The sequence below is a fragment of the Harpia harpyja genome, chromosome 10 (genome assembly GCF_026419915.1).
Source record: "Harpia harpyja isolate bHarHar1 chromosome 10, bHarHar1 primary haplotype, whole genome shotgun sequence".
Classification (NCBI taxonomy): domain Eukaryota; kingdom Metazoa; phylum Chordata; class Aves; order Accipitriformes; family Accipitridae; genus Harpia; species Harpia harpyja.
Window position 1 is genome coordinate 45762962 of NC_068949.1, and position 14149 is coordinate 45777110.

Consider the following 14149-nt stretch of genomic DNA (forward strand, 5'->3'; position numbering starts at 1 on the left):
CTCCCAACAGTATAGCCACTTGATTTAGGCAACCTATTGACCAAATGTCACGCTGGCTTGTCATCACAAGTCATCTAGTCATCAAAAGGCTTTATACAGTTAAATCCTTACTCAGCATGATGGATAAAATCAGGAGTGTTTGTGTTTTCAAGTCTTCCAATAAGAAGATTATGAAATACCTTTGATATGAAATGTATTAGAAACCATGATTTCAGCTTTCAACAAGCAACAAGCTGCAGATCAGCATGACCCTTGCACAAATCTTCATCTTTCTGTCCTGCATTCTTTGAACAGTTTTAATATTTCCTCTGTCTCACTTGCTTCTGACAAGGAAGCAAGTCAATACAATTCTTGGTGACTTTAAGGACGAGTATGCAGGTCTTCAAGCACACTAACTGTATAGATGATAAAAGAAGTAGGTGTTTACCAAAAGCAAACCAAACCAGCCAAGAAACTTTAAACTGAAGTATGTCAAAAGAGATGTGTATGAACTTTCCTTCAGTTTTAATGTGTCTGCGACATAAAATATTCAGCAATTTCCAGACAGAGCTAGAATACTCAGCAACATAAATTCAGTCAGAGGATCTTATTCAAGGTGGGTACAGTAGCAGGCAGACCTGCTTCAAAGGGAGCCTCCAGCTCCACTTATGGATTTGCCTAGCACACCTGACCACAAAGTATTTTACAAAAATTTTATCTTAGCTGTGAGTACAGCCGGTGATCCTGAGGTACCCACGAAGGAAACGGCTTAGCCGGACAAGTGAAACCTTCTATACCAAAACCTGTACGTGAACGCACACAGTACAATACATTCATTTCTAACTCCTCAACACCTCCGCGACCGTGCAAATCCCTGGGTGTGAAGGGTCAGATAAATTATGCCTGGACTGATACCTAGTAATCCCTGATAAACGCCGGGTCTTTCCCTGGCACGCGGCTGGGAAGGCGCGTTCAGGACCCCCGGTGCCGCACCGCCGGCGAGGGCTGGCTGGCAGAGGACCAACCTGCCCAGCCCCACCGCAGCATCTCACCTCCACTACCAGAGCTCCTGACTTCCCAACGACAGCACTGCACGAGGGATTTCACGTCGTTAGGAAAGATGTTCCCAATTTCCGAACAAAATCTGATCGCTTTTTGGTTGCGATTTCCGACGCCTATATGTGAACCTGAACAAAGCCGCGAGACTTCCTCCAGCCTTTGCGAAAGAGCATCGCCCCTTCTCTCACAACGATACACAGACATTTACATGACGGTGAACAAACCAGTTTTATCACACAGTACAGCACAAAGCATCCTCGGAGGCTTCAGCCAACGAGGCTTCATGGAGCAACTATCCAAAAGATAACCACATTATCACTGTAATGCTCGTGAATACCACTGGCATGGGAAATGAAAAGCCCAAGGACGTTTCAGAAACTCGCCTTTTGTATCGTCAAATGCAAAGCTACTGCCAATTGCCAGACTGAGTAAACAGGATCCGAAACACTCTGAATACGGTCATAATTAGCTAAAGCAAATGTCATCAAGTTTGAGCTGATTTTTTAAGGGTCCCCAGTTTCTATGCAGTATGGAAAAAGCACGGTTTGGTTGGAAGTACACAAATATACAACATATACTTCAGTAATATAATCAGTATACAGAAACATAAACATACCTGATAATGTCTGATCCATCAAATTGGTTGCCATGAAGGTCACCGCCGGTGCAGACACAGCAGTTACCCGGGTGACTTGCGTCGGCATCAAAGGACCCACATGAGCATCCATTCTGGAGGCAGAACCTGCATTCAAACCATAAGGAAACCTTTTTTTTTTTTCCCAGTAAACAAAAATGCCTTTAAAAAACTCACCTTTTTTCCAGCTGTATTTCGCAGAACGCTCTTTTAACCTCCTACTAATCATTTCTCCCTATACCCATTTGCATGGTTAAAACAATAGGTTTTGTGTTTAGCTGAATTACCGGTCTAGTCTGGCCATGACGTCCACCGATTCTCAGCAAATAAGCATCAGCGGAAATTTTAAATTAATAAAACTGTGGCCCTCAAAATAAGAATTTGCAAGGATATATTAATGCTTTCAGAACAGATTACAGCAAGATCAGTTTTCTTATTTAAGACTAAATAACACACCTCCAGTTTCTACTGCTATTCATCACAAACTCTTTGTCTCCCACTCTGTCCATGGGAAACAGCCAGTAACTTAAAACAGAAGCTTTATCCAAGGGAATCACAGTCTGCTCAGACAATTTGCAAAACAGAAAATGACTAAATTGCCCATATACGTTATTCATGATAAAGCAGTAATCCAGGTCTGCTGCTAAAACTATACTAATTAAACGAGGCTACCTAATCCTTGAGAATTCATGGCTATTGCTGAATTTGAGGTCAAACTTTGAGCATCAGTTTCCCATTAACTGTACATTTAGACACGAAACCTTTTTTCAGAAACTGGAAGACCCATACCACATCATCTCATTTCAGTGTAAATTCAGGTGTCCCATCAGCAGTCTCCATAGCCTGTTTAGAAGCCACCATTTCAAAACTAACCTGGCAGTAGGGACATATCCCTAGTTTAAGGCAGGCTCTGGGAATAACATCGTATGTCCCAAGCACGACCCAAGCTGCAGAATTTACTGCCCTTTCATTTCACTAACTATTCTTGTGCCGTCAAACACTCCTCATCACAAGTTCTCTGCATTTCGCAGTAATATGGGTCATTTCTGAAACCTTCACTCTTACAAAAACTCACTCGCACGCTATAAACCTCATCACTGATTTTTGTTTCTCCAATTCCAGGTGCCAAAGCAGATTATTAAACGTAACTCTCACCAACATAGGCACGCTGGTGGCTTTTCTGAATGCGACTATAACAACATTTTATCATTAAAAAGGACACTTTTTCTTCCTCAAAACTGGACTCTTGGGTATTGTCTGGGCTAGCGATAACCTAAGAGGGTATTTTCTCATTGCTTTGAGATGTGGATCAGCACAGCCGTCCCAGCCGGGGCAGAGGGACCGTCCCGTTCTGCAGCCAGAGCTGTACGAAGCACCCCGGCTACAGGCACTTGAAAAGGCATGGCACATTCAAAAGGGGAGTATTTTAGCAACAATAATAGTGATGATGCTAATTATGCTAATGAAGCATGCATTTTGCTGTTAGACAAGACGTACGTTCTATCGAATATAATCTGAATTACCTGTATGAGTAAAATAAAATATGCATCATGAAATCCATGGTGATTTTTCCTCCTCCACCCCCTTGTCTCCCACCCCAACAACCAGGCTACAGTGGTGGAAGCTGTGAACTTTCCAAGAAAAGATAAATCTGAGTATTTTGTAGTAGATTGTTCAAATGAAGAAGAAAGTAGAAATTGGGACTACAGAAGCCTAAAGAAGACCCGGGTTACACCACTCAGAGACTGCTTGGCAGCACGACCATCTGTTTGGGACTTCACCCTAAGCCCAGAGGTTTCCGTAACGTACAAAGGGCTCTGGTGCAAACCGAAGATAACAGTGCCATTTTAAAGGGTTTCCTGGTGGTCCAAGCAATGTTAAACATCTGCTTTCGCCCAATGGGAAGCAAGAAGTCCACAATCACTACTGAAACAGGGAAAGCCCATGTCTTCTGCCTGGACCTGGTGACATTCTCTACAAGAAATACAATTCCAACAACTGCGGGGCTATTTTCGTTCCTAGCCAGCATGTTTTCAAAGCTGTCATTTTAATGGACTTCCTCATATCATCAAGTATGTGTTCCTGAAGCAGACTGGGATTCAGGCTATCACCAGACTTGTGCAATTCAATTCACCCTCATAACGAGCGAAGGAGAATTTAAAACATTGTAACTAATTTTAACCGAATTCCCATTTTTTAGTAATCTTTTACAACAACAGAAATGGATATAAAATAATAAATCTTATGAAAGGAATAACATTTTATAAAATCAGAAAGTCACATTCCTATAAAGGGTGAACATGGCTAAAGAACCACCCAGGGAAAAGTAAAGCTTTTCCTAACATTACTTATTGGCAAAAGTAGGAGGTTCATGAAGCTTTAGGAGTTGGGGCCAGAATGTCAAGTTCATTGAATGCTCAATAACGCATTTGCCTGATACCAACTTGCTATTAGCCAGGGTATCTTACAGCCATTACTTGCTAAAGGGTGATTTATTAAATTTAAATGCAAATGAAACACCTCAGAAAACCATGATCCCCATCCAGCAAGGAAAAAAGAAACGTGTTTCCAAATGTGCTGAATGGAACAACTGGGAGGACAATTGCAATTTTTCCATATGAACAAGTGGAAAAGGACGATTAGTCCCAATCAGCTGGGGGGGGATCCCCCCATTAACCTCCCCCTTCACCTCCTCCCCTCAGAGGACCTCCGAACCCTCACGACTCAGAGCAACGCATGAGCACAGCATCACCTCTCCTCACGAGCTGGCAGCGTTATGCAGAGCAACCCCTGAACTTTGGGCTTTGCGGCCACACGATCAGGCCTCGAGACAACTGAAAAGTCACCTTAGATGAGTATTTTGCAAATGAACACCATTTGCACCATACACCCAGGAACATTTTCATGTGCACATACACCCGCACGCACAGCAAGGACCGACAGCCCCGCAGCTATTGCACAACAGCATATCACATCCCTACGTTTATATTTTGTGAAAATCACAAGAATGCAAGAAGCACATTTAGTGTTTTTATGGGCTTCCTCCCACCCTTCAGCCTTCACCCATGCCTGGCGTACATCCCTCCTAGGGCAAGGATTAATTAGCTAGCCACCGTCATGCCAGCCAGCTAGTGGAAGGCGCAGAAAAGAGGGAACAAGAGGACAGTGCCAACACTATTTTATCCTCCCAGGCCGAGTGGAGCCTGTCCTGTACGGGACAGACAACAAAGACTACATGTCTCAGGGCACATGTAAATATCTGTACACGAAGTATGGATTTTCTTAAGCCATAACGTTTACGTGTATGCCTGGGCATGATGCCGCATCTGACCTGCTGAGCGAGAGACCTCCACAAACTTGTGGCGGTCTAGAACAAAGCAAAACAGGTACCAAGAGATGATCCTAAATAGTTAACATCAACGGAGCGGGGGAGAGGGGGAGACCGCAACAGCAAGACCTCTGTGATCCACTAACTGTCCCAACAAAGCAGCCCCGTGCCATTCTCACGGTGCTCTCCTCCCCGGGATGGCAGAACCGGCTGCTGACAAGGACCCCTGCTACGGCAGCACGGGCTACCTGGGGGGCACGGGGAAGATGAATTGCAAGCGGCTGCAGGAAAAACACCAGAAAAGGAAACATTTTATTATTTCTCTTTTTTTTTTTTTCCTCGCCATTTAAGTCAGGATAAGAGAAATTCCCGCAAGACATGGTCAGTAGCACGATAAAGAAATTACCCTGCAAGGTACTATGATAAATTTAATCCATACTCACTCTGAAGAAAGAATGATAAATAAAGCATTTACAGAAGAGGAACAGGTCAGTGTGATGTCTGTTGTGCTACCTACAGCACAATAATGTAACTGGAGGCACTTGTAACTTGGCCATCTCTAACAAGACAGTGAACCATTTTCCAGCTCGAGACGATGTTCAGACCTCAGGCAACGACAGTTTCTTTTTTTTCTGCTTCTGTCAAAGCCCCTGGCAAAACTATTAACTTTGATGAGCTCCCTGGATATAAAGAAATGCTGCGGAACCATCAATTCCAACACTGAAGTCTAAGGTGCCTCTGATTATACGGAGCAATCCATGCAACAGCAGACTCACAACAGCCCCTCCAGTTTTATGGAGATCCCAACAGGACACACGCATGAATGGACCGAAATTCTGGTTTCCATATCCTTGGAGACCATTTCTTAAGCTAGGATCCCCACCTGTAACTTAGATGTACATTACTACACAATTAATTCCATGAATAATATTTTATAGAACAAGAGTTGTTTGATTTTCTTCGGCTTTTCAAATTAATTTTAATGACAACAAAAAGGACACTTTCATCCTACCACTTCCAGAGTCATCAGAGACAGATTAAAATGGTATTTCATCATCCGGTGTCTTCTGATTCTGGTGAGGTATGTGCACACGGCTGCCTTGCTATCTACAACATACCCGGAAAAGCCTATGCAGCTATTCTGAATTCCTGCCAAAGTGACCACCTTTAAAGATAACAACAAATCAAAAAATACTGGAGATGAGCATGGCCGGGAATCTCTGGCTTGTCCTTTTCCACCTTTAAATTTGCAAAGGAAGGGGGAAAGGCTCACGCCTACAGATGTGAATCTGTGCCACCAAACGGGCTCAGCCCGGGTCCCCTCCTGCTGCTGAAGGTCTCCCCGGGGACAGGCTTGTCTCACGCAGCTCCACGCTTTCTGGGAAAGCTCTCTGAGAAATGCTGAGCTGATCCAAAACCGGATCCAAACCCAAGCACAGCCGGGCATCACGGCTCACGCCAGCCCCATTTGCCGGGGGCTGCGGTGCTGGGCAGGGCAGAAAATCACAGCTGGCTCCCAAAACGCCGGCGGTGCCATCCCACCGCTGCATCCCACGCCGGCGGGAGCCTGCCGCACCGGGACTCCGGCCACGCCGCGGATGAAGCGTCCGTGGGCTATACCTGCGGACGCTTGAAGGTTCATACCCAAATTCTGAGGTTTATAGGGACAGCAGGTGTAAGCTCACATTAAGGTATGCCTACGAATTTCAGTACACAAGCAATTCTCTACACCCAAAGTTGGAATAATTTTCATAACCTGCTTAATTATTTCCCTGTAGTTAGACACGTACCACTTGAGATGAGCTCTGCCCATTTTGGTACCACAGCGTATGCTGCGTGTTGAAACGTGTCTTTCCAGTATATAATTTCAACTGCTTCTTTGTGTTGATTTATTATCACATCCAGGAACAATAAAATTATCAATGCATCTTTTGATGTGATGGAAGCAATTAGCTCACAGCTTCCATCCATACTGGAGTCAAGCATATACATATATATACACATATATATGTTATTTCATACACGCAGATCGAGTTCAACTGCTTAGTTTAATTATATCTGATGCTCACCAAACAAGCTTGAATGATTTAAGGCAATCATAACCTTTAAGGAATAAATATTTATGCTTTCCAGTTCTTCGTGCTCATAAAAAGCAGTCTTTGCAATAGATGGATTTGGAATACAAATAAACTCTGTGGATTGAGTTTAATGTCAGGATGCAATATAAGTCTTCAGTATGAACTCAACATAACCTGGGCTGGAATGATGCCTAAACATGAACCTAAGCCCACCCACCCACACTCTGAGCATTTTATGATGAAGTTTAGGCAAATTTTACCATAAAACAACACTGAGGAGGGGAAGGATAAAAGCGATCTCTTCTACGAAGTTTCTGATTATTGTCAGAGCCAAGGAGCCCTGACTAGCAAGTCGTGCGTTTTGAGAACATCTGTCCATTTTTAAGATTATTTCAGTGCAGATGCATTTTACTGTCGCTTACAAACACAAGCAACCTACGCCTCAATCTGACTGCAACGAGGACAACACAAGGACGAAGGAGGACAACAGCAGATGAGTGGAAGGTGCAGAAAGCTGAAGATCCCCCAACAAGCGATACGCCACCCTGATTTGCATCCCTGCGGATGGAATCCCGACGGGATGCTGCCGTGCCCGAGGCTCCGCTTGCCGGGGCTGGGGCTCCCCTGCGTCCCTCTGCACTGGGGGGGTCCGGGGGCTCCCCGTACCCACCGCCAGCTTGCTGCTCCCCACCGCCGCCCTGCCGAGCTCCACTTCGGGAACGGTCGAGCATCCCCAGGAGCAGAGCAGAAGGACCGTGCCGGGCACAGCTCCTGGTCCGGGGTCGGTCCTGTCCTGGCTCGAGGGCTCGGCCGACGAACGGCCCGGAGCCGGGGCTGGCGGGGTGCAGCTCCCCGCCTGCCGCAGTCTCGGGGCAAGATCCGCTTCAGCCCCCCGGGAACGTTTGTTCTCTCTCCTCTGCGCCCGGGCAAGGGCAGCTCAGGGAGGCCAAGTCCCACAGCAGCTCTGGCCAAACTGGGAATGGTTACAACCATGCTGGCTGAACTGGGAGCGGTTATAATGGACAGCCCCGTCACCCGGCATGTCTGAATTGGCATTTTTACCCTGTTGCTTCAGCACCTGAGGAAGAGAATGGGAAATTCCCCATCACATAACTGAGGGACTGTGCCTCACCTCCAGCAGAAACCACTGTCCCCAGGCACGCACCAGGAGTCAAATGAGATTAGATTCTTCCCTGAATGGACAACTAACTTTTCCACCTTTGTTATTTCTAGCAAACAGCATTTAAAGGCTCTTTCTTTTTTTACCCCATAGCACATAGACAGATCACTGTTGCTAGCTCCCTCCTCTACTTGCTTGTGGCCAAAACAGACCTCAGGAGAGGGAGCAGATACATTACGGATGTTCATGGCCCGGTTGAAAGGGATAGGACAGATTTTCAGGGCAAAACTGTTCTTTGTAAATGTTTACTCTGTGCCTCAGCAGACCCATCGGCTCTCATCATTCCATTACACAGCACATGGATGTTAATGACCCGTGCTAACGGGAGTCATGCTGCCCGCAGCAAAATAATGTGACGCCGGTCCTGGACCACAGCTGGCTACGGCAGCGGACGTCTCCTGTTCCTGTTGTTAAGTTTTAATTCTTACCTTTTCCAGTTAAACCATGGCATTTCCAACATTATCTTAAAGCTAGGCTGGCAGTTCAGCACAGGTTTAAGCCTAATTTTCCTCCATGTGATTCAAGGAGGCTTTAACAGCACTGCACCCAAAAGAACAGGGGCCACAATTTATTTTAATGTACTCATATTGAAAATATCCATAGCATGGGCCTAATCTTACCACCAATGAAGTCAGCACAAGTGTCTCCGCTGAGCTTTATGGGCACGAAAATCATGCTCCTGAAACCAAAGCTTTTCTTCTTGCAAAACGTTTGCTTCTTGCAAAGCTACTCTTTATGCCATGGGACAAAAGCTCTTAATGCATTACTGAACCGCATAGTTGGTAATTCATATTTATTTTCGCTAAATATATCTCAGAACTTGTTTTTATTACTGGCTTTGTAAGACTGCCTCAGGAACGGCATGAAACCTAAGAGCACAACGTGCCCAGGTAATGGCAGCAGCAGCAGGCACATCGCACGCAGAGCCGACACAGCGAGGCGCTCAGCCTGCGTGGGAATCAATCAGGATCACATTTGTAAGACTTTTTAAAATTCAACTACACGATCGAAACACTCGTTCGGTGAGAAACCACAATCAAATAGGCAACGGTGGTTCCTGCAGAGAAGGGATGGAGGGACGGAGGCCCATCGCCACGCTGGGGACCGGGGGCCACGGGGCGGCACTGCCCACCCGGTACCGCTCCTCCGCGCCCGGGATGCTCGCGAAGGTCTCCAGCTGCTTCTGAAGCGACCGGCTCCCCCGACGCTGGGCTTTACGGACCGAGCCGCAGGGCAGGTGATGCTCTGCCGGCTGCGATGCCGCGCACCGAAGGTGGTTACTCCTGCGCTCGCCCACGTGCGGCCACGGCAAGGCTCCACCTTCAGAACAAATGAGCACGGATGCAAGGGTGGGACCGGGGCGGTGGGCTCCCCGCGTGGGAACAGCCACGCTGGTTCACCCGCCCACCAAAGTACGACCGCTGGTTGTTCCCAGGCAGTTCAACCAAAGCACGGCCCCGGCCGCTGTGCTCCGCACGGACACCAGCCACCGGACCTGGTGCAGAACTGGATGCTCCAGGATGCTCCAGCACCCAGCGATGGCCCAGCCTGCGCCGCCGTCCCATTCAGCAGTGGAAAAAGAGCCGAGGTTTCCGTTGTGAAAGCTGAATGTTTTTCATATACCTAAAACCACCCCTATTCCGTTCCTTTTTTTCATCTTTTCTCACCTTTTATGACTTACATCATATTTGCCTGTAGTTACGTGTTTGTTTCAAAAATATGAAAAACACATTTAACTGAAGCACTCTTTCTGTACCACTGGGATTAGATGGTTAAAGAGGAATATAAACCGAAGGCATTTTTCAGATTATTAATCCTGTTTTGCCTGAAATAATCCAGCCAGGAATAGTTTAAAAAAAAAAAAAAAAATCACAAACTCAGACTTCTGCCTGTCCATCTACTGCTTTGCACACCTTACCAGTTACAGGAAATAACATATAAAAGTGAACCATCACCCTTACATCATACGCACAATTCCTCCCATGCCCTCGGTTAGAACATCGACCGGTGCATCCCCAGCAAAGGGTACCCAGGACAAGCAAGCCGGGCCATCATCTCCGTACACTCAGGTGTGCAAAGACAGGGGGACACTTTCATTAACACTATCTACAAAAGCAGTTGGGGCATAATTAACCAAGATAGCTACTGAGCATTAGGAGTTTTACAAGTCATCTGATTTCAATACCAAGTAACTTTCTGTTCCAGCAGAGCAACCCCAGCAGGTTCCCACAGACCAGGACCCACCCGCTGTGGGTGCAGTTCAGGCACGCCAAATCCCCCCGCAATCTCTATCTATTTCCCTTAGCTGGTGTACCTCTAGAAGATTGTTTCCCAGGAAAAAAATACAAATAAAGAATTTTTCCTCCTGTTATTTTTTGCTAATAACCATCTGCCTGTATTTGCTTGTCAGATTCTGACCTACCAATAAGAGAAAAGACAGAAAATAAAGGATATGTGACGATGATGAAATGACAGCAAACATCCTCAGTAAATCACACCAAATAAGAGAAATACAAACTAATTATTCAAAGCTGGAAGGAGGAGCTGTGTTGGAGGGGTCCTGCAGCCCCCTCCCAGACAGAACTGAAGCGCTCCAGAGGGAAGTCGCTGCTGCAGGGATCCATTCCCATCAATTCCATCTACTCCAAGCGCAGGAGGTAACTCCCAAGAGAAAGCACGAAAACGGCACCTTCTGGACTGTCACCAAAATGGGGAGAGAAACCACCTCTCCAGCACAGTACCCCAACGCCCGCCCGCTGTGTAGGGAGAAAAATGGGGAGAAAGAGGTGAGATACTGATGAAAAAGGGTGCGGTGCCCTCCCCTAAGGGGGGGCCGCTGCTGGTCCCCACTCCCTGCTCGCAGGAGCCGGGCTCCGACGGCTGTCCCGTCACCTACGCAGGGAGCAGAGATCGGGCAAAGCATCTGAACAGTTTTGCTGGCTCTCACCAGGTTTGGCAGCGCTGGCCAGTGCGGGGGCAGCTGGGATCCCCCCTGCCCCGGGGCTGGAGACGCCGGTGCCTCGCAGGGACCTGCCGCCTTGGCCGTCGGCGCGGCGTGCCGTTACCCACGCTTGGGAAACCGCGTAAATGCCACCGAGCCAGTACTCCGAGGATGGCATCAACCTGCCAGAGCTGCTCTTCAGGTGACTTTGGAACCACGACTGTGACTTTCTGAAACAGGGAAGCATGTTTCTTCAAAACAACACTTTCAACGTATTTTAAGTCTGTAACAAACGCTTTACAGTGAGCCCTCTTGCCCTCCCTCATGCTGCTCGTTTCAGAAGACTCCCCCCCGCTATTTTTAAAGCCACCCAATGCCCACACCGGGTGAATTAGTCTCTTCTTTTGCCCAGGGGAGAGGAGCCCTGCTCTGCTCCCTGCTCCCACCCGGGCAGCAGGGTGGCTTTGTGCTCGTCCTCACCTTCCCAGCCTTGGCAGCCGGACAAACCCAGCCGCCTTTCATGGGCAATTTAAGTCACGCCACGGCCCAAGGGGAGGGCTTGCAAGAGCTACTTTGCACCTGAAACAGAAATCTCTGCGAGACCTACAGCTACAAACCCAAACGGGCTCAGGTACGGAGATGCCACAGGCTGGGGCTCAGCACCGGCATCACTGATGCACCGGAATGTGCCCAGCCCATCCTGCATCCACCGGTCCCTGCGCCCGCAGCGGGAGGCAGTCACGGAGGGACGGGGATGCTGCGGCAGCTCCGGGGATCTGCCAGGCGGCCGGTACCGCTCCCCCGGCCCCGGTACCAACCCAGCAGTTGAACTTCAGCCCTTAGGGAACTCGCGGGCGCAGTGCTTGCTAGAGAGCAGCACCGGGCTGGAGCAGAAGGCGAGCGAGCAGTCCTGCCCTGGGAGATCTCGCGGCAGGACACCACGGCAAAGCAGGGATGCGCTTATCACAAGCTGGCTTTTAAACACAAAAGCGTCATTGCCTGGGTGCATTTCAAATTAATTCTATGGCATTTTAATAAAATCAAGATGCGCCATTAATGTATTTGTTACTTAAAAAGCATCCTTAAATCAGGTAAGTTATTTTTTTGCTGGAGACTACTGTCCAAATGGCAAGCATCATAAAGTTCACTGCTTTAAAGATAAAACAAGAAAAAAAACACTGTGCCTCTGGTGCTGAGATGGAGATTACACAGGGGTGTTACTCGTTACTGAAAACCTCTCGTCAGAGCCCACTGGAGTTGATGGGAAAACACCGACAGCCTCAGAAAGAGGACAGAAACGTCTGATGCTTATTCACACCTTAAATAGCTCAGAAACAGAAGACAACAAATGGAAAATACATTTTAGCACCCTCGTATATAGCCGATCAGTGCATGCACTCTACCGTATGGCAGCACCTACCAGTTCTGCGCCGGCAGGTGCTGCCTGTGCTGCCAGCCCAGATGCACACCCGACGGTTACAGGACACCGGCCGTGCACAGCACGAGCACCAGGGAATCCTCCTCCCGAGCCGACCACAGGCCCGTTCCGACGTCAGGGTTATCCCGTTTAGTCGGCAGGGCTCGGGAGGTCAGCGCTTTCCGCTCCCACAAAAACTCAGGCGTCCCCGCTCCTGCTGTTTCCCAGCTTAATCTTTTGACGGAGGCAAAGGCCCAGAAGATTTACATTGCTTAACTGGATGAAGTGCGGTGCTGCTGGGCTGACTGCACCGCAGAGGCTGAAATCCGTACAAATACAAGCTTCCTTGGTGATGGCGGTTTCCTGCCAGTGCAGCTGGTCTCCGGCGTGGGAAGATGGGAAATTTGTTTCCTTTCCTATAATATTTTAATCTATTCTAGCGCCTTGTTCTGCTTCTGGAACAGCGGTCTTTTAATTCCACTGCTTTGTCAGAAGTTTTATTCTAGCTTGTTTGTTTGTATATTCGTTACACTCTGCTGTGTACAGACAGGATCACCTTTGGTTTCTAAAGACAGCAAAAATTTTCAGTGGTATAAAGCCCAAGAATGTCATTTTCAAAAGTGTGCCCATGACCAAAGAGTAGAAAACCTATTAAGAGTATAATTTTGTTGACTTTCAAATCACTGATGCAACACTGAAAATCCCACACTCAATAAGAAGCCCAGCAGGTACTCCAAGATATGCTTATTTCTAAGTCAAATGTGAGCCGCAATGATTCTTTTTTACATCCAAATTGAAATGTAATGAGAATGTATTCTCAAAGAGCATTAAATATTCAGTGGTCTGGCTCTGCTCAGGCAAGGCTTTACCTTACACTTCTAGAGCGACCCGCAGAGCAATGCTGATGTAACGTAGGCTTTGGGCTTTGCCCTTTTGATACCATTTAGAGGAATTCCGCTTCTGCATGGAAAAAAAAAAAAAAAAAAAAAAAAAAAAATCAAACAAAACACAACCAACCCCAGAAAAGCCTAAAGCAGGAGACAACCTATAAATATGAAATAAAACACTAATATTGAATCCAAACACTCAAAAGAGCTTTCCTCACAGTGGCAGATATAGCTGCCGTTTCCTTTTGCGCTGAGTACCTACAGAAAGCAGTTTTGGGAGCAGAGCACACTACTCGCAAACTTGCCATCAATCCCTTATTTCTTACTGATAATAATCCTGAATGCATACAAACTCACGGAGCGGATGAACACAGTGCTGTAAAACCTGTTTCAGAGACAAGAGGAGAAATTCTGGCACTGAGCACATCACACCTTCCCTTGTCTTCCAAGGGTCAGAACTTTACTCAAAATTCTCCTGGGTTCTGTGGATTTTTCAGACTAAAATCCATGCTCAGCAAAGCATGGAGCACCTATTAATAATCTAATGGGATGTAACATCAAATTAAGAGAAAAGATAACAAACCAAAGAAACCACCCTTGCACGTACCTGAAAAATAACCACAAGTGCGCTGGGTGTGCTGCAAAT

General features: G+C 47.1%; 1 protein-coding gene across 1 annotated transcript in view; it reads right to left on the reverse strand.

The window, feature by feature from the left end:
- Nucleotides 1-14149, reverse strand: part of TCERG1L (transcription elongation regulator 1 like) — a 97939-nt gene that overhangs the window by 37490 nt on the left and 46300 nt on the right. The window contains exon 5 of the mRNA XM_052799782.1: nucleotides 1655-1780. Within this exon, the coding sequence (XP_052655742.1) occupies nucleotides 1655-1780 (126 nt within the window). The remainder of the gene's footprint in view (nucleotides 1-1654; nucleotides 1781-14149) is intronic.